This window comes from Panthera onca, chromosome F1 (genome assembly GCF_046562875.1).
Source record: "Panthera onca isolate mPanOnc1 chromosome F1, mPanOnc1 haplotype 2, whole genome shotgun sequence".
In the NCBI taxonomy this organism is placed as follows: Eukaryota; Metazoa; Chordata; class Mammalia; order Carnivora; family Felidae; genus Panthera; species Panthera onca.
Genome location: NC_138355.1, coordinates 51,073,913 through 51,098,165, shown reverse-complemented (window position 1 = coordinate 51,098,165; position 24,253 = coordinate 51,073,913). Strand labels below are relative to the sequence as shown.

The 24,253-nt window shown below is 37.2% G+C and overlaps 1 protein-coding gene and 1 long non-coding RNA gene across 3 annotated transcripts in view; one reads left to right on the top strand and one right to left on the bottom strand.

Annotated features, from left to right (window-relative positions):
• Nucleotides 1-24,253, bottom strand: part of LOC144614815 (uncharacterized) — a 374,779-nt gene that overhangs the window by 197,980 nt on the left and 152,546 nt on the right. The window lies entirely within an intron of this gene.
• RGS1 (regulator of G protein signaling 1) lies at nt 3,800-8,289 on the top strand. Of its 2 annotated transcripts, none has more exons than XM_060644350.3 (5): nt 3,800-3,994; nt 4,416-4,496; nt 5,148-5,209; nt 6,520-6,683; nt 7,449-8,289. In XM_060644350.3, the coding sequence occupies exons 1-5, from the start codon at nt 3,858-3,860 to the stop codon at nt 7,632-7,634; spliced, it is 630 nt and encodes a 209-aa protein (XP_060500333.1). In that variant the 5' UTR covers nt 3,800-3,857; the 3' UTR covers nt 7,635-8,289. The 2 variants fall into 2 exon arrangements, with proteins under 2 accessions (XP_060500333.1, XP_060500332.1); XM_060644349.3 differs by having other exon boundaries at nt 5,145-5,209.

Here is a 24,253-nt window from a genome sequence, read left to right as displayed (position 1 = left end):
GCTGGTTTGTAATGGTAACAGCATTTTTTTCTTCCTGTCCCACAAATCCAGAGTTAATATCACTCCTCTTATACATTCCTCTCTGCTGGCACTTTTCACTTTGATTACTTACTTAAATACATGTCTGCACTACTCTACTGTAAATCCCTTAGGACAGAGATTCATTCATCTTTCTGTTTGCTGTACCTACATCTGATACATTGCAGGAGTGCAATTAAAATTTGTCAAATCAAGACATTTTGTTTTAATGAATCAAAATTTCTGTTCATGTCACTGACCTTTTTTTTTTAATGTTTATTTTTAAGAGAGAGACAGACAGAACATGAGCAGAGGAGGGGCAGAAAGGGGGAGACACAGAATCCAAAGCAGGCTCCAGGCTATGAGCTGTCAGCACAGAGCTTGACATGGAGCTGGAAGCCATGAACAGTGAAATCATGACTTGAACCGAAGTCAAATGCTCAACCAACTGAGCCACCAGGCACCCCATCATGTCACTGACTTTAATGACATTTTAAACATTTTTATTTTTATTTTTTTATTTTTAAGATATAATCTCATACTCATTTTTGTCCTTTTCCCCATAATTCCTAATGTTTACAAAAATTTCAGGAATATTATAAAGGATTAAAATCTATTTAATCAATATAAAATTTGAAAAAGTCATAGATCAAAGCCCTCCCTACTAGGATTCAGGTGATTGGAGTGTTTGGAACCAAAATGTAAAATAAACTCAGCAAAGATTAAAATTTTCCCCATTAAAATAGACAGCCATAATCAGAATTTTTTTTTAACCAATCTCCTCCACATTTTAGAACATAACACTGGGATTTTTAGGGCAGGGAAACTATTCGGTATGATCCTATAATGGTGGATACATGTCATTATACATTTGTCAAAACCTATACCATTAGAGGAAGCCAAAATGTAAACTAAGGACTTTGGGTGATAATGATGTTTCAGTGTAGGTTCATGAACAAACATACCACACACACTGATGCGGGATGTTGATGGTGGGGAAGGCTATGGGGAAGGGAGAGAGTATGTGGGAACTCTCTGTACTTTCCTCTCGATTTTCCTGTAAACCTAAAATGCTCTACAATTAACATCTCTTAATTTTTTTTAAATAACACTAAGACCACATGAAGTATTCCTTTTCTTAAGACTCCAACTTAGTTACTTATACGCAGTTTCACAGAGGAAATATTCAAATAAGATTACGTTTATGAGAGCCACTGTTTCTTCTATTGGCTTTTATCAAACCCTCTACAGTTTCAACCAAAGGGATGCATCCAGTTAAGTTCCTATTTGACCATTTGTCTTTTCTCAATGAATTTCACAAAGAGGGGCCAGACAGTGCCACTGTATGATTCATAAAGACCTTTCAATGCCCTGCCATGGACTCATGGGTCCTTGTTGATGCAGCCTCGCCAAATTTGCCTAGCTCTGGCACATATATGCTTTGCATATCTAGCAAGCAGCCTTTGAGAGAGCAGCTACATTATTGTGCCAGAGTTGGATCCAACAGCCAATTGTGACATAGGAATTTCAGAAGGACCCTTCTATCAGGAGTTTAATTCTCCATCTGGGCTGGAAGCATGCAATTGTACTTGCTTACAAATGCTTGAGCCCAAAAGTCAATATTTAGGTAGCAAAAAATTAGAGATTTAAAGGAATTATTAATCTATGAGGCGACTTTTTATTTTTGTCTCAGACCAGAGTTTCCTAATTTATCCAGAGAATATTGTTCCTGAAGACTATCTTCCCTACCTAATGAGAGTTCAGTTTTCAAAAATGTTAGGAAACTGTCACATATTCTACCCTCCTTTTAAAAATTGACAAATGTGTGTTAAAGGCTCTGAAAAGATCTGCCTTGACAATTTAAGAACCTTATTTAACCTTAACTCCATTATTTCCCCAACCTATGTGGCTGCATAAACTTTGCTGCTGCTGCTGTTATTGTTGTCTTAATATTATTAATTCACATCCAAAGGAAATATCGTTGCAGAAACATACTTTGGATATTGTCAGTATATTTGGATAATACTAATAATATCAGGCCATTAAAAATAATGTTAAATTATTTTTTTAATATAGCTTACCCACAATTATCTAGAGAAATCAGAAGTTATCAGATAAACAAACGTGAGCAATATTGAACATTTTAACAGAAAAGTAAATATGGACTGAACCACAGGAAATATACAAGTAAATGCCTTTCTGTCATTAGCCTTTAAGCCCCATCGATTTTGTTTGGGTCACTTTCAAAGTGGCCACCTCATCTCACTAGCTCTCTTTCTGCATCATGCTATCTTTCAAACATCAAATGATGCTTGCCCATACAATGTAATACATATATATTCATGACTGTGTAATAAGTGAATTTTGAAATATTATAAATGTGATCTTTTCAATTATATTTTATCCTGATGATAGAACCAAGATAAGAAAAGTAATACGCCCTTCTTTTTGTCAAATTTACATAATACCATCAGAAACCTCTCTAAAAATTTATTTTGTCTTTTCAGGGGCAAGAACCAAAGGGGGGTTATGTTAAACTGGACACTATAAACACACTGTGTATACAAACTCTATAAAAGCTTACATTGCATTAACCCTTCTTCCTTGTCACCTAATTCATTGGGTTTAAGGTTTTTTTTGTTTTAAATCCTTAATTTTAATTAAAGCTAGACTGGCTCTCTCCAGAGATACTGCCAAAATTTGGAAGATCATCACCTCAGAAGCGCACATTATTGGGATGTCCAGATATACTCTTACTCATTTTACCATACGCAGTTTTCCTTCGATACAATATGATACTTTAGTATCAATGTATTTACATGACATTATATTATTGTACTAACTATACTTCATGTCCTTATAGTTTTAATTGCAGTAATAGTTTAATGCAGTAAAATACACAAAATCAGTTTGATATATTATATTCTTAATAAAAATTAACATTCATGGACCCCTTAAAATCATCTTGTATATCACCAGTAGAATGTCTAGCACACAGCTTGGAAAATGCTAACATGGAAATTTCTTGTCATGGAAGTGGGAAAATTCAAGATATATTTTCTTCCTACATATATATATATATATATATATATATATATATATATATATATATATATATTTGTGAGAGAGACAGCATGAGCATAGGAGGGGCAGAGAGAAAGGGAGAAAGGGAGACACTGAATCCGAAGCAGGTTCCTGGCTCTGAGCTTTCAGCACAGAGCCTGATGTGTGGCTCAAACTCACCAACTATGAGATCATGACCTGGGCGGAAGTCGGACAGTCAACCAACTGAGCCACCCAAGAGCCCCAGATAAAAGGTATTTTATTTTACACTGCTTTCTGAAAGGAAAAAAGAACTTTTCCAAATATTGTGATCAGATGAATTTTGTAGTCAGGGACTATTCAAAGCATTGAGGATATACCTCTCTAGTACTGAATTTGTATGTGATACAATAAATACGCCAAATGAAGTATTTTATTGAAATGTGCAATTTTTTATGAAGAAACAAGCATCCCCTAGAACCAAAGGTTGATGCTGCGAATACTTTAGACATGTGGTATATATGTGTGTGCCTCTGTAGGTTAAATTTTCTCTTTCTTTTTAATCAAGTGACCTGTTCTCATTTGGTAAGTTTCAACCACAAGACATCACTGCATGCTTCTTTTCTTTTTTTTTTTTTTCAAGATACACGTCATAACACACCAAGAAAGGGGGAACTTCCAGTGTCTGTGGTAACATCACTTGATAAACAGACTCATTTGAACAGCACGAGCCTGTCTGCCTTTACTATATAAAGCCGCCCAGACGTTGACCAGCAGATATTTACGGAGTGAGGACTATGCGAGCAGCAGCGATCTCCACGCCAAGGTTAAACAAAATGCCAGGGATGTTCTTCTCTGCTAATCCAAAGGAATTGAAAGAAACGGACCATTCACTTCTAGATGACAAAACTCAAAAAAAGAGGCCAAAGACTTTGTAAGTTCATTTTGTGTGTCACTTGGTGGATTTTGACTTAGATTATCTTTAATGGCAGAAGGATTGAGAATGAATAGAAGAAAATATGAGCAGTTAGCTTAACTAGATCAGAGAAATTAGCTGTTGTATATATATATATATATATATATATATATATATATATATATGTGTGTGTGTGTGTGTGTGTGTGTGTGTGTGTGTGTGTGTATCTAAAAAATAAATCATGATAGGCCATTAAATTATATGGAAATTTTTGCAGACTTTGGCTCATACAAATTACCTCAATCTTAATACAGCAAAATGTTATAACAACAATTTTTATTATTGCCTTGTTCCTTGAGAAGTTTATTTCATGCTCCTTTTACAAATAATATGTATTCTAATAAGGAAATATGAATATTCATATTTGTGTCTTTTGTAGTGGGATGGATATGAAAGCATACCTGAGATCTATGATCCCACATCCAGAGTCTGGAATGAAATCTTCTAAGTCCAAAGACATGTATGTACATTAATACTGCTGACTTTTCTTTTTAAGAGTAGTCTATGCATTAGCTAGCTCTGTAGTCTAGCAAGTGATTAATATTGCACATACTAGATTTCATTTCTTTTAAGTAACCAGCCAAATAAGAGTAGACTACTTAGTACGGATGTAAACTAAATGTCAACATGTGTGTCCATAATTTGCAATTTATTATACTGCTGGAGTATATGTATTTGGATTTCTTCATACTTTGTTGGTAGATATTTTTCATATCTGTAGTCATTTTAAGGGAAGTTTTGTTTTCTTACAGACAAATTTTTTAAAAAAATTATAGAGGGGCACCTGGGTGGCTCAGTCGGTTAAGCGTCCGGCTTCGGCTCAGGTCATGATCTCACAGTCCATGAGTTCGAGCCCCGCGTCGGGCTCTGAGCTGATGGCTCAGAGCCTGGAGCCTGCTTCCGATTCTGTGTCTCCCTCTCTCTCTGCCCCTCCCCCATTCATGCTCTGTCTCTCTCTGTCTCGAAAATAAATAAACATTAAAAATTAAAAAAAAAAATTATAGAACTAGAATCTTAGTTTGTGGAATTACCAAAATATAGCAGCCATTCTGATTTTATTTGTGATTACACAAAAAAGTTCACTAATTTATGTAAATTTTGTCCCCAGTAGACTCTCTGCTAATGAAGTAATGCAGTGGTCTCAATCTCTGGAAAAACTACTTGCAAACCAAAGTAAGTGTGATTAACTGCTAAATGTTTTGGGCTTAGCTCAATACACTAACACATTGAATGACTTCAATAACATATCATCTTCTGGATAGGAGAGTGTGTGAAAAGTTGTATTATAGTTTTTCTGTAGTCACTAATAGCTTCAGTATATTGTGTCTCATTGTAGTTTAAAGACCTGGTACTCAGTTCTGCCACTATCCTTCGGACAAATTTGCCAAAACGATTAGGTATTCCCTGGAGTCATTACAGGAGTGAAATTTAAAATTATGCTGAGGTTCTGAAGTTTCAAGTTTTTTAACATAAACCAAACATCTCAACATGTGAACTGCCATTCTGAAAGCTACCTATAGAATGTATTTTTGTAACTGTTGGATGTAAGAAGTGGGATTCATTCAATTAATTAACTACTGTATTATCCATACATTCATTAATTTACTCATTTAGCTCACTTTTAAGTGGCAGGCATTTTAGAAGCACCAAGGATTAAAAAACAAGGGCACAGTGCCTTGTTGCCTTGAAGGAAGTTGAGACACATAATACATAATTGCATTATATATAACATGATATATGATAACACAGATAGGATTAGAACAATTTTTAAACAGTCTTGATGGGGAGTTTCTGATAAGACAAGGTAAAGAATGAAATCAGCTTGCCTTTCCCCAATCATAGGCATCAGAGTTCTCTTGGGATTAAGACCTTGCTCAGAGGTATGGGTGAGCAGAGTAGTCTCCAGAATCCTTGCTTGGGGGTCAAGTTGTTCAATATCCTTCATCCATCTTATTATCTGACTTAGTTTACAATCCAGCCAAATAAATAAATGGCATAGAAATGGCCCATTTAAAAGCCTCAGTAACACGAGCAAATATAATCAGCACATCAGCACATTTTCTGACTAATAAGAATTGGATGGGGAAATTATATTTGGTAATAATGAACATGATGTTAATGACTTTCGTCAATGTTTGCTTTCCTAAAATACTCTACAGTCTGGTTAGGAGTTAGTATTTATAAGAAAAGAGATTATTTTGTAATCACAAGAGCAGAATTTTAACTTAATTAACAGATGGAAGCAAAACACAGTTCTGTAGATCACTAAGTAGCTGTGTGACTGTGGATAGGTTTGTTTGGCCCCAGATAAACTATAAATGAAAGAACCTCTGAGGCCTTCCCATCTCTATAAATTATGACACAGCTATTTCAGCATTAGCCATCTCTTACCTTTGTGCATAGGCAATGCAATAGTATTTTTCTTGTATTCATTTACCGGCTCAATTAATTTAATTAGATCACCACCCCCCCTGTCTTTTTAGTTGGTCAAGATGTCTTTGGAAGTTTCCTGAAGTCTGAGTTCAGTGAGGAGAATATTGAGTTCTGGCTGGCTTGTGAAGACTATAAAAAAACGGAGTCTGATCTTTTGCATTGTAAAGCAGAGAAAATATATAAAGCATTTGTGCATTCAGATGCTGCTAAACAAGTGAGTATTATCTTCATTACCACCAGTTTATGTTTAAGGAACTTAGATGCAGAAATAGCATTCCACACACATAGCAAGATTACATCTTTTTTAAGTGTCATAATTTCATTGTTAAGTACTTAGGTATGTTCATATACTTCAGTGCAATAATAATCTAATTTTCTATATTTATGTATATTTGAAGACAGTAGGATGAAAAGACTGATTTTGCAAAATTAGCTAATGTGACAGGGGGTGGGTAGGACTACCAGTATTATTAGCCAGAATTGCATATCAGAATGTCCTTAATGAGATGCTCATCTTACATTAGGATAAAACACAGATTAGTATGTATCACACACACAATTGCAGCAGCAGAAATATTTTCACTTAGTAATGTACCCACCTTCCCATGAAATATTCTTGGTTCAAGCAAAAAATAGCTACACAAAGTGTCCTCTCCTATACATTTTAAATGACCATATCACTTTTTCTGATGCCATGTATCACCTTGTATGGGTATTTAAATTTTTCACGCCTGCCTCTTTTGCATCTCCCAACTATACTATAAGCTAACTTGGAACAAAGAATTTTGAGAGGATATTTCTTCTTACCTCCTTCACATCCAGTATAGGGCTGGTTTAGAATAGGCATTTAAGAGATACTTGAACTGATATAAACGAGGGCTTAACGCCATTGTCTTGAGGTGCTTCAACAAACATAGTTACATCATAAAATGTGCAATAAATTGGAAGTGCATATTAACTAGTGAGTATTTGTTTTTAGATCAATATTGACTTTCGCACTCGAGAATCTACAGCCAAGAAGATTAAAGCACCAACACCAACGTGTTTTGATGAAGCCCAAAAAATTATATATACTCTTATGGAAAAGGACTCTTACCCCAGATTTCTCAAATCAAATATTTACTTAAATCTGCTGAATGACCTTCAGGCTAATAGTCTAAAGTGATCAGTTCCTAGCTGGAGAGAAATGAAGATGGTTTCGAGGACAGAAGGAATGTGCCACTTAATGGCTCCCTGGGTGAACAACCTGGCCCTTTTGAGTGACTCCACAGGCCCAGGGGAAGAACAAATGATTCAACATGGATTCACATGGAAGTTATCCAGGCTCAGGATCGAAGAAACATGAGCAAGATGAAACCCAAGAGACAGTAAAAGGAAGGAGACACTGTGGTACTGTCTCCTTCATACAGTGGACATATCAGAAAAATCTCTCAGAACTAAGAAGGCTGGGAAAGTCCAGTTACACAGAAACTGTGAATAAAGATTTTGAAACTGATTAAAACATGCTATAAGCTTCAAGGTCAGCTTATATTTATGCTACATATTATTATATAGAGATTTATTGAGCTGCTAACAAGTCTTTAACTTGGATGACTGTTTGGAAAATATGTGTTCGAAACCACCGTTGCTATTTTTCATGCCAAAGGGTTTTTGGTGTTGTTTTATTTTATTTTTTTTTTTGGTTTGTTTTTTACTTGAAAGAGATGAAGAAGAAAACAATGTATTAACTTAAGCTGTTGCTCTTAAAACTGGGAAGTCAGAATTTGTAAATTTCACAGTGTCAGTAATAAATGAGTTTTGTATTAAAAATATATAGAAGCAATTTCTGTTTACATTTCTTTGCTGTTTTTAAAAACTGGTATTTATTCCTCAGATTTAACAAAAATTCAAGCAAGTATCTTTCTACTTTCTATCATCTCTTCAAAAACTAAAACTATCATACAATTAATCCTATATTTATGTATTATATGTATCTATTAGACAAAGTTCATTGGTTTTCTCTTTGTTATCACAATGCATAAAAATCAAACAAACATGTTCTCATATGGTCAAGATTCAAATAGATGAGAAATTGAAGAAGTCATATATATATGCAGTAATAATCTATCTATATATCTATATCTATATATATATATATATGACTTCTTCAATTTCTCATCTATTTGAATATAGATGAACTATTTGAATATATATGAACTATTTGAACTATATATGTGTGTGTATATATATGTATATACACATATGTATATATACACACATATATAGTTATTTATTTATTTTGAAAGACAGAAACTGTGAGTGAGGGAGGGCCAGAGAGAGAAGAGGGAGGGCCAGAGAGAGAAGAGAGAGAGCCAGAATCCCAAGCAGGCTTCATACCAGAGCCCTATGGGGGGCTCAAAGCGGGCCTCAAACCCACAAACCATAAGATCATGACGTGAGGGAAGTCAGCCACTTAATCAACTGAGCCACCCAGGTGACTGAAGAAACCTTTCAAAAGGGGATAGAATAGTTATTTCAAGAAGTAACTTCATTAACAGTTGAGATTTTATTGTAATTGAAAGTTTATAAAACTCAATCCTATGAAAGTTGAGACTCAGATTAAACCACTAGTTTTCAAATTTAGCTATCAAAATTACTTAGGATGTTTAAGAAAACAAAACAGAATAAAAAAAACACCTTTTTCAGACCTTATGCCAAATTGACTGAATCAGAATCTCCAAGGGATAGGGTATGAAAATCTATATTTTAGAAAGAAATCCCAGGTGATTCAAAAGATAATTCAGGGTTGGGAACCCTAAGATTAAGTGAAAATCACACTCCCAGGGATTGCACAGAAATCTGACTGCTCTTTCTGCGATGTGACACTGCCCCCCACTGACCAGAACACATTTCCTAAATCACTCAAGTCTGTAAATAGTCTTCCAAAGTGTCAAATATGAAAGTAAGACTACTCTATAGGGATCACCTACAGAGAGCAGAAAAATAACCAAGATGATGCACGTACTAGCATATAGCTGTATCTTCCCATGTGCTTGTGTTTCATATCTTACTGAATAATCAGCCCCTAAAAACCACAGTGAAATATGATGGATATTCTCAATATAGGCTTACCCAGTCATCAGGTCCAGAGCTAAAGTATGGGGTAATATGCAATAATATTTTAAAAGTATTACTCTTGTGTTTCCATGGAATAGAATCCATATTGGCTCCATCTTAAGCTTTGTTCTATGGTTGAGCAGATCACATCGTAAGAGAAGCTTAGGAAGAATTCAGGTTTATAACAATAGTAATAATAACGTATTTCTCTCCCTTACTCATTCCATCACCAAGTTCTGCCAATCTTCCTTCCACCACCAGTGTGGGGAGGTGGCATATCACCTGCTCTTTCTCTATAACCACTGCCTTAGGCTCTCATTGCTTGCTAACTCATGTGCCTTGTTTTCCCTCTGCCAGCCTCTTCTCTTCAATCCGTCCTCTGAATAGCCACAAACATCCCCTTCTGATTTGACCGTGTCATTTCTCATAACATATAGAACAAGTTCAAATTTCTCTTTCTGGAATTGAAAACACTCTCAGTTAGACTTTGATGGTATAATTTCCATTGCTCCTCTCTGGTTACTTTCTTACCTTCATGTCATACTGGATGGTCTTTTCTTGAATGAGTCCTGGGCTTCACTATCTCCAGGCTTTTGGTTAATTTCTACTATCCATCTAAAATGCCTTTGCCTCCCTCCTCCCAGTTTTCAAAATCCAGCCAATTATTCAAGGCCCGGATGGAATAACTCGTCCGCAAAGGTTTTCTAAAATCTTCCATCACTATGTAGTTATTTTCACTGTCTAATGGATATGAACTGAGTGAGTCCATATAAACACAAGACACTCTGCTTCTATTTCCAGTACTACTGTCACATTAAATAGTCCAGGCCCTTCAGACTTTGAGGCATGAGAAGTGCAACTGTCCAATACACACACTGGTCACAAAATAAATGCTTCTGGTCTTTGTCTTGTTAAGATGCCATGTTAAACAGCCATCCAGTTTTTGGCCAGATGGTCAAAACAAACATCTAAGACACCTTCTCATTTTCAAAGAAAACCAAATAAAAATAAACAAAAACTCATCATGACAGCATAGATTCAAGATATTAAAAAATACTTGAAAAGATAATTTTCTTACACTGGCACTTTTATTATGGTGTGACTGTTTTATAATACTATTCATAGTATGTGATTAGCTCTCATCAATCTACTATTTATTTTTATTTTGTTTTATTTTTCTTATTTATTTTTGAGAGAGAGAGAGAGAGTGAGAGAGCATGAGCGGGGGAGGGGTAGAGAGAGGAGGACAGAGGATCCAAAGTGGGCTCTGTGCTGACAGCAGTGAGCCCATGACGGTATAGAACTCATGAACCATGGGATCATGACCTGAGCTGCAGTCGGACATTCAACCAAATGAACCACCCAGGTGCCCCAAACTATTTAAAGAAATCTAATCCAATGGCTCAGTCCGAGTCCCAGCTCACATTTTGTGCTCTATTGTCATACGAAAGCAGTTGCAGTTAACAATATGTATGGTTTAAAACTCATGAATTTAACTACTTGGCAATGGGAAAGAATGAAATCATGCCTTTTGCAGCAACGTGGATGGAAGTGGAAGGTATTATGCTAAGTGAAATAAGTCAGAGAAAGACAGATATCATATGTTTTCACTCATATGTGGAACTTGAGAAACTTAACAGAAGATCATGGGGGAAGTGAAGGGGAAAAATAGTTACAAACAGAGAGGGAGGCAAACCATAAGAGACTTTTAAATACAGAGAACAAATTGAGGGTTGATGAGGGGGTGGGGGAGAGGGGAAAATGGGTGATGGGCATTGAGGAGGGCACTTGTGATGAGCACGGGTGTTGTATGTAAGCGATGAATCACAGGAATCTACCCCCGAAACAAAGAGCACACTGTACACACTTCATGTTAGCCAATTTGACAATAAATTATATTAAAAATAAATAAATAATATAAATAAATAAACAAACAAATAAATAAATAAAACTCATTAATTTAAAAAATAAAAACAAGTTCACTTTCTCAGATTTATTTTATATTATTTCTAATATGTGTATCATAGGAAACTAGGGATCTAAGAAGATAACAATGAGGAGGACATATACCCCACGATATCTAATAATTTCTTTGTTTTTCTCTTTTCAAGTCAAAAATATAAGACTTCTAAAAAGTTCCTTAACTCCAAGTTTTCTTAACAAAAGTAGATATTCAAATAACAATAACAATAGACATTAGGTTTGTTCACTCAGGAAAAGTATTTGCAATTGCCTTATATTTAATATGCATTTTTACTTGTTATAATGTTAGCTGACTGATTTTTCTCCATTTTTTCCCTCAGGGAAGGGGTAATTTGGGTGAATCTTGAAGAATAAATAGAACCTAAGCAGGGGAGAAGGAAAGTGGGAACACTTCAGTGCAGAGAAGAGTCTGTGAGAAAGTCAGGAAATCAGGGGAAAAAAGAAAAAAAAAAAAACTTCAGTAATGGTGACTTATTTGGTGTGGCCGGAATATATGGGGGAAAAGAAAGAATAAGAGGGAAAACTAACAATGTAGTTTAGGGTAGATTCTAAGAAGAGATACAGTCTACTCCAAAGAATGTACATTTCATCTTTTATGTGGTAGGTAAGCACTGAAACTTTAAACAAAAGAGGAAAAGACATACCTACCTGTTTTTGAGTGTCTACTGCCATCCAGACACTGTGCCAGATACACATAACTTGCTAAGTCCACACCTAAACTCTTTGAGATAAGCACTCTAAGCCTATTTTTTTTCCTCAACAAATACAGAAACAGAAAAGTGAAAAAATTATCTAAGGATACATAACTACTGAGTAGCAGATTCAAGATTTGAAGACTTTCCATTATCTCATGCTTCTTTCTGAATGTGACATCATTACCTTGTTTTTCAAAAGCTAATTCTAGATTTAGTGTGGAAGACACTTCCAAAGGAAGACATTATTGAGGAAGGAAAGCTAAGTGTGAAGCTAGTCTTTTTAGCCCCACAGGAAATATCAGGGCCTGAACTAGGGCAGCAATCAAAGCAATGGGAAGGAAGGGGGGAGTAGACAAACTTGGTTAGCAATATGCTGTGATAAATAAGAGAAAGCCAATATAGGATCCCTCTGGGTTGTCTAGCCCTGGCCCTCAAAGTTACAGCAAATTCCTTTCTGGGTGCATTTTAAATATATCCTCTCTGAGGCCCTTCAGTTACAAATGTGCATCAAACAACTTGGAAATAGAAGAAGGGAGTACTGGAGGAAGGCTGAGGCTTTTGATTTTAAGAAGTTCCACATGCAAAGTAAATTATGTAGTACTTTCAATAGATAACAGCTTATTCTTAATTAACCTACAGATGAAGCATTCCACATGTTTTCTCCTAAACGTCACTTTCCTCTTGGAAAAAACAGAGGCTTACAAGTCTTCATCCAGGCTGAGAACAAAAACCAAGAACCAAGAGACTCAACACATTTGCAGCAAGCAATTGCTCTAAGTTGAGAGCACCTTTCAAAGACAGGAAACAAAACCAAAGTCTAGGATTCAGGCCAAGAGACAGGCAAAACAGAAGCCGCCAGAGGGATCAGGAACACTAGACAACACAGAGGACTGTGATGAAATCAAACTGGGGCAGGAATTCTGCCTCCTTATATGGAAGGCCTGGTCATTAACTTGACAGTAAAATTACGTGACTGGTGGAATGTTCTCGTGTTCGCTTCTTGGCAACAGAGAGAAACAAGGGGCCTGGAGGCCTGCAGTTAGCTGGTCACTCTCTTGGCACATTCTTTATTTCAATAATTCTTACCTTCACTCTTCAAAATAGGTGAAGTTATTTTTGCTCTTTATTCTGGATTGAGAAAAAGAAAAACAGGAATTTTGTGGGTTTCAGATATTCTCTTATCTCCTTCAAACTCTCTGTTGCTATTCTAGTCAAACATGGTGAAAAATTCAGTGGGTTTGGTTTAAATCAGTAGAATCTACATGTTTTCCATTTGTCTTAAATTTTATACTCTATGTTAAAACCCTCAGTTTGAATCAGCTCTACAAACAGATTGTATTCCTAGTGTAGTGCTTTTTTTCCTTAAATCTGTTAATTCAGTATTTACATATGATCCACTGTAAACAAGTAATAGAACATGTTCCCATATTAAAAATTGAGCAAGATACTTCCTACAATGTTTTGTTTTGTTTTGCTTTGTCACAATGGTGACTAGAATGATTATAATTTACACTATCTATGAGGGTAAAGTGTCAAAATTGAGGGGGAGAAGCACAAAAAATGTCTCACTCCGAGGTTTTTAAATTCAGAAATCTAGAAATCTGGGCTCAACTATAAACTTCTAGAAAAGAGTCTAGATTATTGCTCCCTTAATATATTCACCAATTAATGACACTTGCTATGTGCCATAAACCATCCTAGGTGGTAGGGAAACAGAGATGAATAAGACAGAGCCCTCCACTACTGAGAAGCTCACAGTGCTCTTGGAAAGAAAAGAGCAAAAAAACATTACGGTGAAATAGACTAAGCATTATAAGAGAGGTATACAGGAGGGACTATTTTTAAGTTTATTTATTTACTGTGAAAGGGAGAGAGATAGCAAGATGGAGAGGGACAGAGAGAGAATCCCAAGCAGGCTCCATCCACACTGCCAGTGCAGAGCCCGATGCAGTGCTTGAACTCACAAACCGCAAAATCATGATCTGAGCTGAAATCCAGAGTCAGATGCTTAACCAACTGAGCCACAGGCGCCCCAAGGAGGGACTATTAAGATTGTATGATAGTTAACCTCCCCAGTGGCTCTCTTCAGGTCTCTGATGAAAAGCCAAAGGGGACTGACTGGTGGTCCCTCCCCTCCCTAAGGGGAGAAGCTGTGTGGTGCCAACTTTCTAAAAGGTCATCAGGTGCTAGCAACAGTTTAAGGAACTCCCCTGGGCATCAAGTTACATCAAATTTACCTCCATTAGCAAGCTCTTTCTATTATCACTAACTCAGTTGGGTGCTTGCGTACTCCCGTCCAAAGTTCCTGATGAAAAGGGAGCAGTGAGGGCAAACCACACCTCCCGCTCCTTAGGATGCTGCAAAGCTAAGAAATCACAGATATCCTGCTGCTTCTCCATCTTGCTCCTGTGGAATCTGCAGCATTTACACCAGCTCAACAGACATGAGCAATGTGCTATGAGAACTCAGAAAAGGGGTTAGTCATTCTATCCTGGAGGGAGGATATGGCTCTGGGGAAATGATGGTTGCACAACACAAATGTGTATTAAATTCAAAGTAACCCAAGTAACTTTCTGAACTACCATATCACTGAGCTCTGTAACTCACCAATAAATGTAAATTCTGGCATTATTGGGTTCCAAAAGGGCTAGGATAAGTCTGTCCTCTTAATTACTAATATTAATCACTCACATCAGTATCGTTTTACTTTAGCTCTCATTGTCCAAAAATAATGATTTCTTTTTCTCTTTCATTTCAGAAGGTTGTGATAGAGACTGCCTACATGCCTGTCAATCTTAGTCCCTCTCCTTGGACTTCAGGAAAACTACATTTCACAGGCCCTCTGACAGTGAATGGCAAATTTAGAACCTTCTTTGAATGTTTCCATACAGTCAATATTTGACTGGGTATTTACTTCTCAGTAGTTATTTTACTTGAATTTGGTATTTTACCTTGAATTACAACTTGATATTTCACCTTACATTATTAAGGCCACGAAATTGAGTTCTGTTCCAGAACTGGCAATAAAACATGCTGGTTATCTCTCTCTTCTCCATATACACTGCTAGAGGCAAAGGACTCTGACATTGCAAAGCTACATGCAGGAGTTACCAGACCCAGAATAGTCATGCAACCCACACCAGCATTTGTATGAGTAAAAATAAAAGCCTATGAGATTAGGGGATTATTTTTTAGAACAACTAGGGAGTTTTATCCTGATGAATGCAAAGACACTGATTATATATATATATATATATATATATATATATATATACACAACGTTATATATATGTGTGTTATATATATATATATAAATATATATAACATTATATATATATATAAAACACACATATATATAACGTTGTGTGTATATATATACATATGTATATACAACATTTTATTCATAAAGAAACAATTCCTTATTTCATCTCAAAAGATATTTGGAAACATCCTGGAAAAAACCAGGGCAATTTCTCTGTCACAGGTCAATATTATTTAGTTCCCACATTAGGCAAAGGCTATCTCTCTGACCTTGTGATTTTCTTTGAGATAGAGCTGCCTGGAAAAAAGGATGTAAGCTACGGACGAGAACAATATGTGAAAAGCATATTTCAGATGTAACTTAGAATAGAAAATGCCAAAAACAACACAAAAAGGGAGGTGAGGGCTAGGAAGCAGGAAAAGAATAAGTGATGGAAAATTTTACAACTGATAAAAACCTAAGTGAAAGTTGGCCATGCAACATGTATTTTCCACTCACTCACTTTGACTCAATTTAGGGCTATATACTATATTGGTAAAAATACTTGCAGGTTTAAACAGGCCAATCACCAAATCAGAATTCCAAGAATATGTGATGTGGGGCCCTGGAAATCATGTGTGTGGTTAAGCTGGGGTTCAGACAGGAAGTATGAATTCAGTGCATCCAGGAAAATTAGAGGGTGAACTCACCAGGGCCAATTTTCCAGAGAAACCGAAGAACTGCCTATGAGTTAATTCACCCTAAAAGAAAAGAGTTTCATGATGTACAACTATGGCCTAAAAACAGTGGACACGGAGGAAATGGACTACTTTAAGTATGGCAGGAGGCTGATGCTTATATCTCCCTTTGATGTAAATCCAAAATCTGAGGTAAAGGAGAGCCCAATTAAAGAGGGATAAACACTAAAAGGACAAATTCCCTGAACATTTGGTAAATCTTTGAAAATGCATAGGAAGAGGTATTAGTCAAGTGATGGTGATGCACACCCCTTTTGGAGTTAGGATTAGAGCCCTGATGGGACAGAGAAACAGAACACTCCAAATCTAGAAAGAAGAAGAACCGGGAGAGTGTGTGGTGCCCCATTAGATATCACCCCCATCATGAGCAGACACTTATGTCAGCCTAATCGCTTATGTAGGTGTTGGGTCTTGAAAAGGTCTCTTGAAAGGGAATAATGTCCTTTTTCCCAACTTAGGTTCTGACTGTTTGAGAAATACCATAAAAAATTAAGGTGGAGGCCAAAATATTACTGATACAGCTAGGTCAAAGAACAGAGAATTGGGAGATTCCAATAGGTCTACTAATTCAAACTCAGAATTAGACCAACTTGCCACCCTGCTATAGGCAGTGTCAGACAGAGGCACGATCTCTAGATATTGGATGGCCAATGTGGGGAACAAACATCCAGGTGTCTTTTCTCAATTAGGACAAGTGTGAAGAGTCAGCCCAGCTCAGAGCTCCTGGCTTGTGACTGGGCCTAATAGTATTGGAGTATCTGTTCATTAGGAACTGGGTTAGATGAGACCACCAAACCATAAAATCAGGTGGGCCCACAGAAATCCTCTGAGAGTTGGAAATGGTAAATCCAAGGCTGAACATGAGCAGGTCTTATCTGTGCCCCATGGCAGCTTAGGGCTCCCTTATGATGAATGATGGAAGATGAAAAGCACCAAGTTTGTGTTGGGATAGTATGGAGGTGGAGGCTAAAGATTGACTGCTACCGAAATACATTTCCACTAAGGGGTGGACCTAAAAGAGAGAAGTGAGGGAAAATCTCCTCAGTGGTACATTTTATGGCAATGCACCTGGTCATCTACTTAATATGGAAAGAAAAGTGACCTGAGGTTAGACTAGGCATTGACTTACAGGCAGTGGAGAATGGCTTGGCTAGTGGATTCAGGCCTAGGAGAACAATGATTCGAAAATTGAGAATAAGATGGGGCGCTTGAGTGGCTCACTTGAGTGAGCATCTGACTCTTGATTTAGGCTCAGGTCACAATCTCACAGTTCTTGAGTTTGAGCTTTGCGTTGGGCTCCACACTGAGAGCACAGAGCTTGCTTGGGGTTCTCTCTCTCCCTCTCACTGCCCCTCCCCTGCTTTGCTTTCTCTCTCTCTTTCTCAAAATAAATAAATAAACTTAAAAAAAAAAGAAAATTGAGAATAAGAAGGTCTAGGGGAGATGCATGTGGGTGGACATACCAGAGTGTTCAAAAGTAAAGGCCTTTGTACCACATGGTAATACTCAGCAGAGATCATTGCCCACACAAAAAGCATAAACAACCAAATAGAATAACTTTACCAGTTGACCTCAGCCAGCCTGTTATCAGCCAGCCCATGAACAGAATAGCAACGATGGCAGAGATGGATATGCATTGGCCCAAAAGAATGGACTTCTACTCATGAAGGCTGATCTAACTACTGTCCTTGCCAAAGCCCAATCATCAAGAAAAAGGGAGCCAATACTGAACAAATGACATGGTACCCTATTTCAGGGGCCAACCAACCATTTCATGGCAACTCGATTACATTGGACTTCTTTCACCTTGAAAGAAGTAATTCGTCTTTACTTGAATCAACATATATCAACTATGGTATAGGTTTACCTTTCCTGCCTTAGCCAGCCCCACTCTAAGAGGGCTTGTAGTTTTTGATTCACCAGTACAGGATCCTATATCACATCAAACCAAGAGACTTACTTCACAGCAAAGGTGATATAGCTATGGGCACATGGTTATGGGATCTAAGGGTCATATCACATGCCATAATACCCAGATGCTGCCAGCCTGATGGAGCAATGGAATGGTCTTGTGATGGCACAGTTGAGGCACCATCTTGGGATGATATTCTTTAAGGAACCATCTTCTAGAATAAAGGATACACTCTTAATTAGTAACCATTATATGGTGCTATGCCCACAATACATGGAATATATGGGTCTGGGAACCAAAGGGTCAGAGTAGGAGTGGCCCCATTTGCTATCACTCTCAGTGACTTTGCTTCCAAAAGATGAATGCTTCCATCAAGGTCAAAACCACAGTTATATTAAATTTGAAATTGCAGGCACCTATTGCTTTCCTTGAGCTCCTTGTACCAAGTGATCATCAAGCAGAGAAAGGAGTCATCATCCCAGCAGAGGTAATTGATCTTGGTTATTAAGAAAAAGTAGGGCTGCTGTTACAGATGAAGGATAAGAAAGAATATTTTGGGGCACTCAATTGTTCCCATGGGGCATCTCTTGACCCTTGAAATAGTACAAGGATGAATGTAGCAGCCAGGCCTGGGGTGGGCATGGTGACCAGGGAATCAGACCCCTGAACAATGATAATCTGGATCACTCCAACACATAAGCCAAAACACCAGCAGAAGTGCTGGCCCAGGGTGAGAGGAATCTAGAATGGGTAATAGAAGAGAAAAATAATGAAGACCAGCTGTGACCTCTAGACCAAATGTGGTGATGGTGTTGGTGGAGTGCTTCATCCCACAGACTTTCCTCAAGAAAATTTTCCCCAGGAAAAGAGTCCTTCCAGAACCCTATAGCAGCTGTTTATGGATACAGTTGAATATACTGTATGAAGCAATTATATCTGGGTAGTGCAAGGGTGGACTGTAATAGATATGATAGGGCACAATCCATCTTCAGAACCAAAGTGCTATCTCTCCTAACACCTGAGTTCAGGCTACTAATAGCTTACTGATGAGTTTCTTTCCAGGAATTTTCTTTGTCCTAAGAAAGCTGCTTCACCAGGTTTACATCCCCTCTTTGGGAGCAGCCTAGGGCCAATGACTAGTGAGTGCAGGGTGCAAAAATTTGGCCTCCTTGCTTCAACTATATCAAATATGAAGGGCTATTCCACCTCCAAAACTCTTGCTAGGATCATCTGAGACCTCTGATGCAGCTACATTATATGTTTACTTGAGATTTGTAATCCATCTTCTTCCAAAAAAAAAAAAAAAGGAGTTGTATCATGTTTTAAAATTAGCATGTTATATAACAGAATAAATTACATGAAATAAGGCAAAACTAAAGGATATATTGTTCATTGTTCACAACAAAATTTTTTAAGGCTATTCTTCAAGTAAGGTACTGGTGTAAGTGCTATGATAAACCAGGCACATATTATGCCATCAATATGATTATAGTTTGATCTAGCAGATGGTATGTATAAACAAAATAGGAAGATGAAAACCTGGCACAGAATTCTAACTGTAACATATATCATTTCTTTGATTCCAGATCAGCACTATGACATAGAAAGAGCTGTTACTATTCCTATTTTATAGATAGTAAATCAAAATTCAGCAAGGTAGAGTGATTTACCCAACTAGGGGTAGATTTACTTTTTGAGTACAATTTTTTCTTTTACAGCATTATGATAAATGTTTGTTTGGATGATGGCATCATCCAAATAGATGATACATTTTCTCAGTCATCATCAAAAAACCTCTTAAGAACATCAATTTTATATCATTTAAGCATTTTGAGAATTTACTTCATCTTGCTTGGTATCCTGCATTATTTTTTAAAATATTTAAAAAATATTCAATGTCTCTGGGTTACACTAAATACTATCTGCTAACTGAATCTTTCAAGATTTATAACATTAGAATGACAACTTGGTCATTTGCTGACTCATTCCCTAGGTATTTCCACTATTATGTAATTGTTAATTCATTGGAGGATGTTTGCTTAATAATAATCAACTGTAGAAATAAAGAATGCAGAATTCTATTTTCAAAAGATTAGATTCTAAGTGTAGTCTTTTGAGAAAGAACCTGCAGTGGCTGGTGAATCATCAAGTGGAGACAGCTCATTTGACTTCCCAAGAGAAGAAAAATGAATAGAAAAGAAGGAAAGGAAGAAACAGCAGGAGGATTGCTTGTTCTGGAATTGAACTAAGGAGAAATACAATAGGTGTTGATTTGGGGTGAGGAGAGTTACTAGAGAGAGTAGCTGACCAGTGCGTCCAGTGTTGACAGGAAGATGAGACTACTTCCCTTGAATAATTTAAAGCACTCACTTGGAAACAAGCTAAGGATCAGGACTGGAGATTCAATGCAAAGAGGAAAAAAAGAAAGAAAGAAAAAAGAAAGAAAGAAAGAAAGAAAGAAAAAGAAAGAGAGAGAGAGAAAGAAAGAGAGAAAGAAAGAAAGAAAGAGAAAGAAAGAAAGAAAGAAAGAAAGAAAGAAAGAAAGAAAGAAAGAGACAAAGAGAGAGAGAGAGAGAGAGGACGTTAAAACTACTGCTGAGCAGGACAGAAAACTGGGCCAGGATTGTGGGAAACACCAGAAAGGGGACAGGTGATGAGTTTTGTGAAGTTCTATTTCCCACCCAGGAGCCAGCTTGAGATATAAAGTTGTAGACACAGAGCAATTCAAGCTTCCTTCTAACTTACTGGTCAGGGCTTTGTGGTAAAGTTTGTCAAATTCTAGAACTGCCTAATCTTAAAGCTGATGGGAAGCTTCTGATTCCTAAACTAGCAGCAGGGAAAGGCAAAGAGGATAGGAATTGAAGCAAGCAAATCAAGGAAGGAAGGAAAATGGAGACCAAGAAGGGAAGAAAAGAGTAAAGCCCAATAATCCCCCATGGCATCATGAATGGTCTGATACATATTGGCAAAATCAACCTGTGACCAAATAAACACGTACAGATGATTGTTTTCTTTTTCTCTACTTTTTGTTACCTCTCTGAGTGCCTAGGCCACCCAGACTTTATTAAGCACTTTTCAGGAGGAGAGAGATGCATGCTTAAATTGATTTTATTTTTATTTTTATTTTCCTTTATTAATCAATTCGACATATTTGTATTTATCACAAAAAAAATCTTGAGTTTCAACTAAAATAATAAAATAAGCTCAAAATGGATTCTTGATATTTTCTTTCAAAGAACTCAATGCATATACTCTAATTTTTTTTAAGTTTATTTATTTATTTTGAGAGAGAGAGAAAGAGCAGGAGAGGGGAATAAAAAGAGGAAGACAGAGAATCCTAAGCAGGCTCTGCACTGTCAGCTCAGAGCCCAACATGGGGCTCAGACTCATTAACCTTGAATCATGACCTGGGCTGAAATCGAGTCAGACACTCACCCAGCTGAGCCACCCAGATGCCCCGATAGTCTAATTTTTATACAAGAATTTATTAATGTATACCCTAAGCAAGGCAATTCACTAAGCATATTAAAATATGAATCACAGGACAAATGTTTCTTGAATCAAGATGTAACTTAGACAAGGTAAATTCTACCTGCATTAACAGGGGAAAAGAAAAAATCTCAGTGACTTAACATAATAGAAGTTTATTTCTCTTAAGAGAAGTTCTGCTCTTAACCAGGCATTCCAGAACCTACCTGTCTGTCATGCTCAACATATGCTTACATAGTCATCCTAACCATCAATATCTAGTTGGCAGGTGAAGAAAGAAAACATATGGATGACCACACAAGAAGATTTTCATGGATGGAGCCTAAAAGTGATATGATCATTTTAGTGCACATTCTATTGGCCAGAACTCTAGTCACATGGCATCAGAAATCCTCAAGGGAGTCTGGGAAATGTAGTCCCTTGCTGAACAGCCACTTCCCAGAAATAAATTTGCACTATAAAGGTGAAACATGAATATATAGCAGACGGCCAACTCTTTTTATCTCAAGACACTTAAAGTGTGATAGACATGAGTGATTCATAAATATCATTTCAATGTAGGATATTTCTTACGGCAAAATGTTCAAGAGGCCTTTCTGTATTAAAAGAAAATTGACTTCTTTATGCCGCTATTTGTAGTAACTATTGTTAATAGCAGCAATTGTCTGGTGGCCTCAGTTTGCCCAATCTTTTCCTTATAAAAGGCCATTTGTATTTGCAACATATTCCAAATGGTCCATCAGCTAGTCTTCTAACTACCTGGACATTTTGTTACAGTCCAAAAAGATAATAAAACAAAACATCTCATTAATAAACCTTATCATTTCTTACCATGTGCTTTTATTCCCTTAATAAGCTTTATTAATGTGCCAAATTCAATATTAGTCCCAGAATATTGTGTTAGGGGATTTAGGGGTATCCCAAATTCATATAGAATAATTTCACTCTCTGGGGAACCTGGGTGGCTTGGTCGGTTAAGCATGACTCTTGATTTTGGCTCAGGTCATGATCTCATAGTCATGAGATCATGCCCCATGTCGGGCTCCAAGCTGGGAGTGGAGCATGCTTAAGATTCTCTCTCCTCCTCTCCCTCTGTCCATCCCCTACTCAAAAGGGCCTGTAAGTGGAGTTGGGGTGTTCACTGATACCCACAGCAATAAGGCGGTGGGTGGGCCAGCTCCACACTTTTCTCCACTTCCTGTCAGCTAGAACCTAGACACATACCCACCCAGCTTTAACTATAGAGATGATGACAATGTCACAGAGGAAGGCAGAGCAACCCTTGTTGGTTGGGTACCCACATGGCTTTGGGAAGTAGTAGTCATCTACCTGCCCAATGACTTGGAGATGTTTCCACTTGCCTTTGGAGTCTCTTTGTTATAACCTTTCATCTAGCTAAAACAGTAATATATTTATTATCATGGTATTTACATTTCAGGTGAACAATGATATTTAATTCCTTTGCCCTTCAGGTGGGACATGGGGTGGCTAAAGTCCCAGAGCTGGCCTATCACCCTTGAAAATGGATGCCTTCAAGCATCTACCACAGTAATGTGGACAAGTTTTATCCTTTTTTAAGATGTGCATAATGATATGAAAAAGCTAAGAAGGGATTAACTTAGAGTTTTCTGAACATGTCCCCAAAACTCTTAAGCTTCTTTTCTAAAATGACTCTCCATTTTTATACTTCATATTCCTCCCTCATCCACCATACTCAGTGATACACATGTGGCTTAGTGCCAGACACCCTATATTAAAAGAAACAAAAATACTAGCTGAAAGCTATTTCCCCCTTTTGTCCTCACCCTTGCTTTGATTTTTCCTCTTTTCTGTTTCAGCCATAAGCAACAGGAAAGTTTTCTTTTCACTGAAACTGGAAATTCAATGATCCTCCACCCACTCATTTCCCTTTCCAACAAGCTCCGTGGACCTACACAAAGGGAGATTTTTGTGACTCCTCCTATGGTCAGGATTCAGGCCCTTCCTTTTACATTCTTCCTCCTTCTTAAGGTTCAGAGCCTTTTCTATCTCCTGTGGTTTCTGTTTCTATCCCTGGGTATTTATTCATCAAGTTTCTAAGGTGGGATGGTGTGATATTTCCACTAGGTTCTCTTTCAAAAATGAATCCTCGTGGCCTGCATTACTTTACTTTTCCATTTATAAAAGTGAACCCATGTCCCAGCTTCTATAACATAATTACAACAGAAAAAATTTCCAATTACAGCAGTTCAAACTTATTCCAGGAAAATTCCTGACTAAAATAAGTACTCACATGCCTCAAAATCCATGCTTTTAAATGTGTCATAAAAGAAACATCATTGACAAAATGGGGCATCTTTCTTTAATACCCTGGGGTCCAAATCTGGAGAATATTTCAAAAATCCCTGAGGGCTCCTGACCATCCAGAGAGATCATTACTCAGTCAAGAAGGACCTATTAAATGTCTATTCCAGTCAGTAGTGTCTGGGAGGAAGTCATGAGATGAGAAAGCAATATAAGTGGGCTTTTTGTCTAGCTAAGTACTCTCTCATCTGCTTGGTGGGAGGAAAATAAAAACCCACACTATTTATCCCATTGTCTGGAATTACAGAATGTCAGATCTTGTGTTAT

Excerpts from the sequence above, each read along its gene's own strand:
- RGS1 (XM_060644349.3), top strand. The coding sequence starts at position 3,858 with ATGCGAGCAGCAGCGATCTCCACGCCAAGGTTAAACAAAATGCCAGGG. Across the intron at positions 4,497-5,144 it reads TCTTCTAAGTCCAAAGACAT|TAGACTCTCTGCTAATGAAG; the intron begins GTATGTACATTA and ends TTTTGTCCCCAG. Across the intron at positions 5,210-6,519 it reads AAAACTACTTGCAAACCAAA|TTGGTCAAGATGTCTTTGGA; the intron begins GTAAGTGTGATT and ends CTGTCTTTTTAG.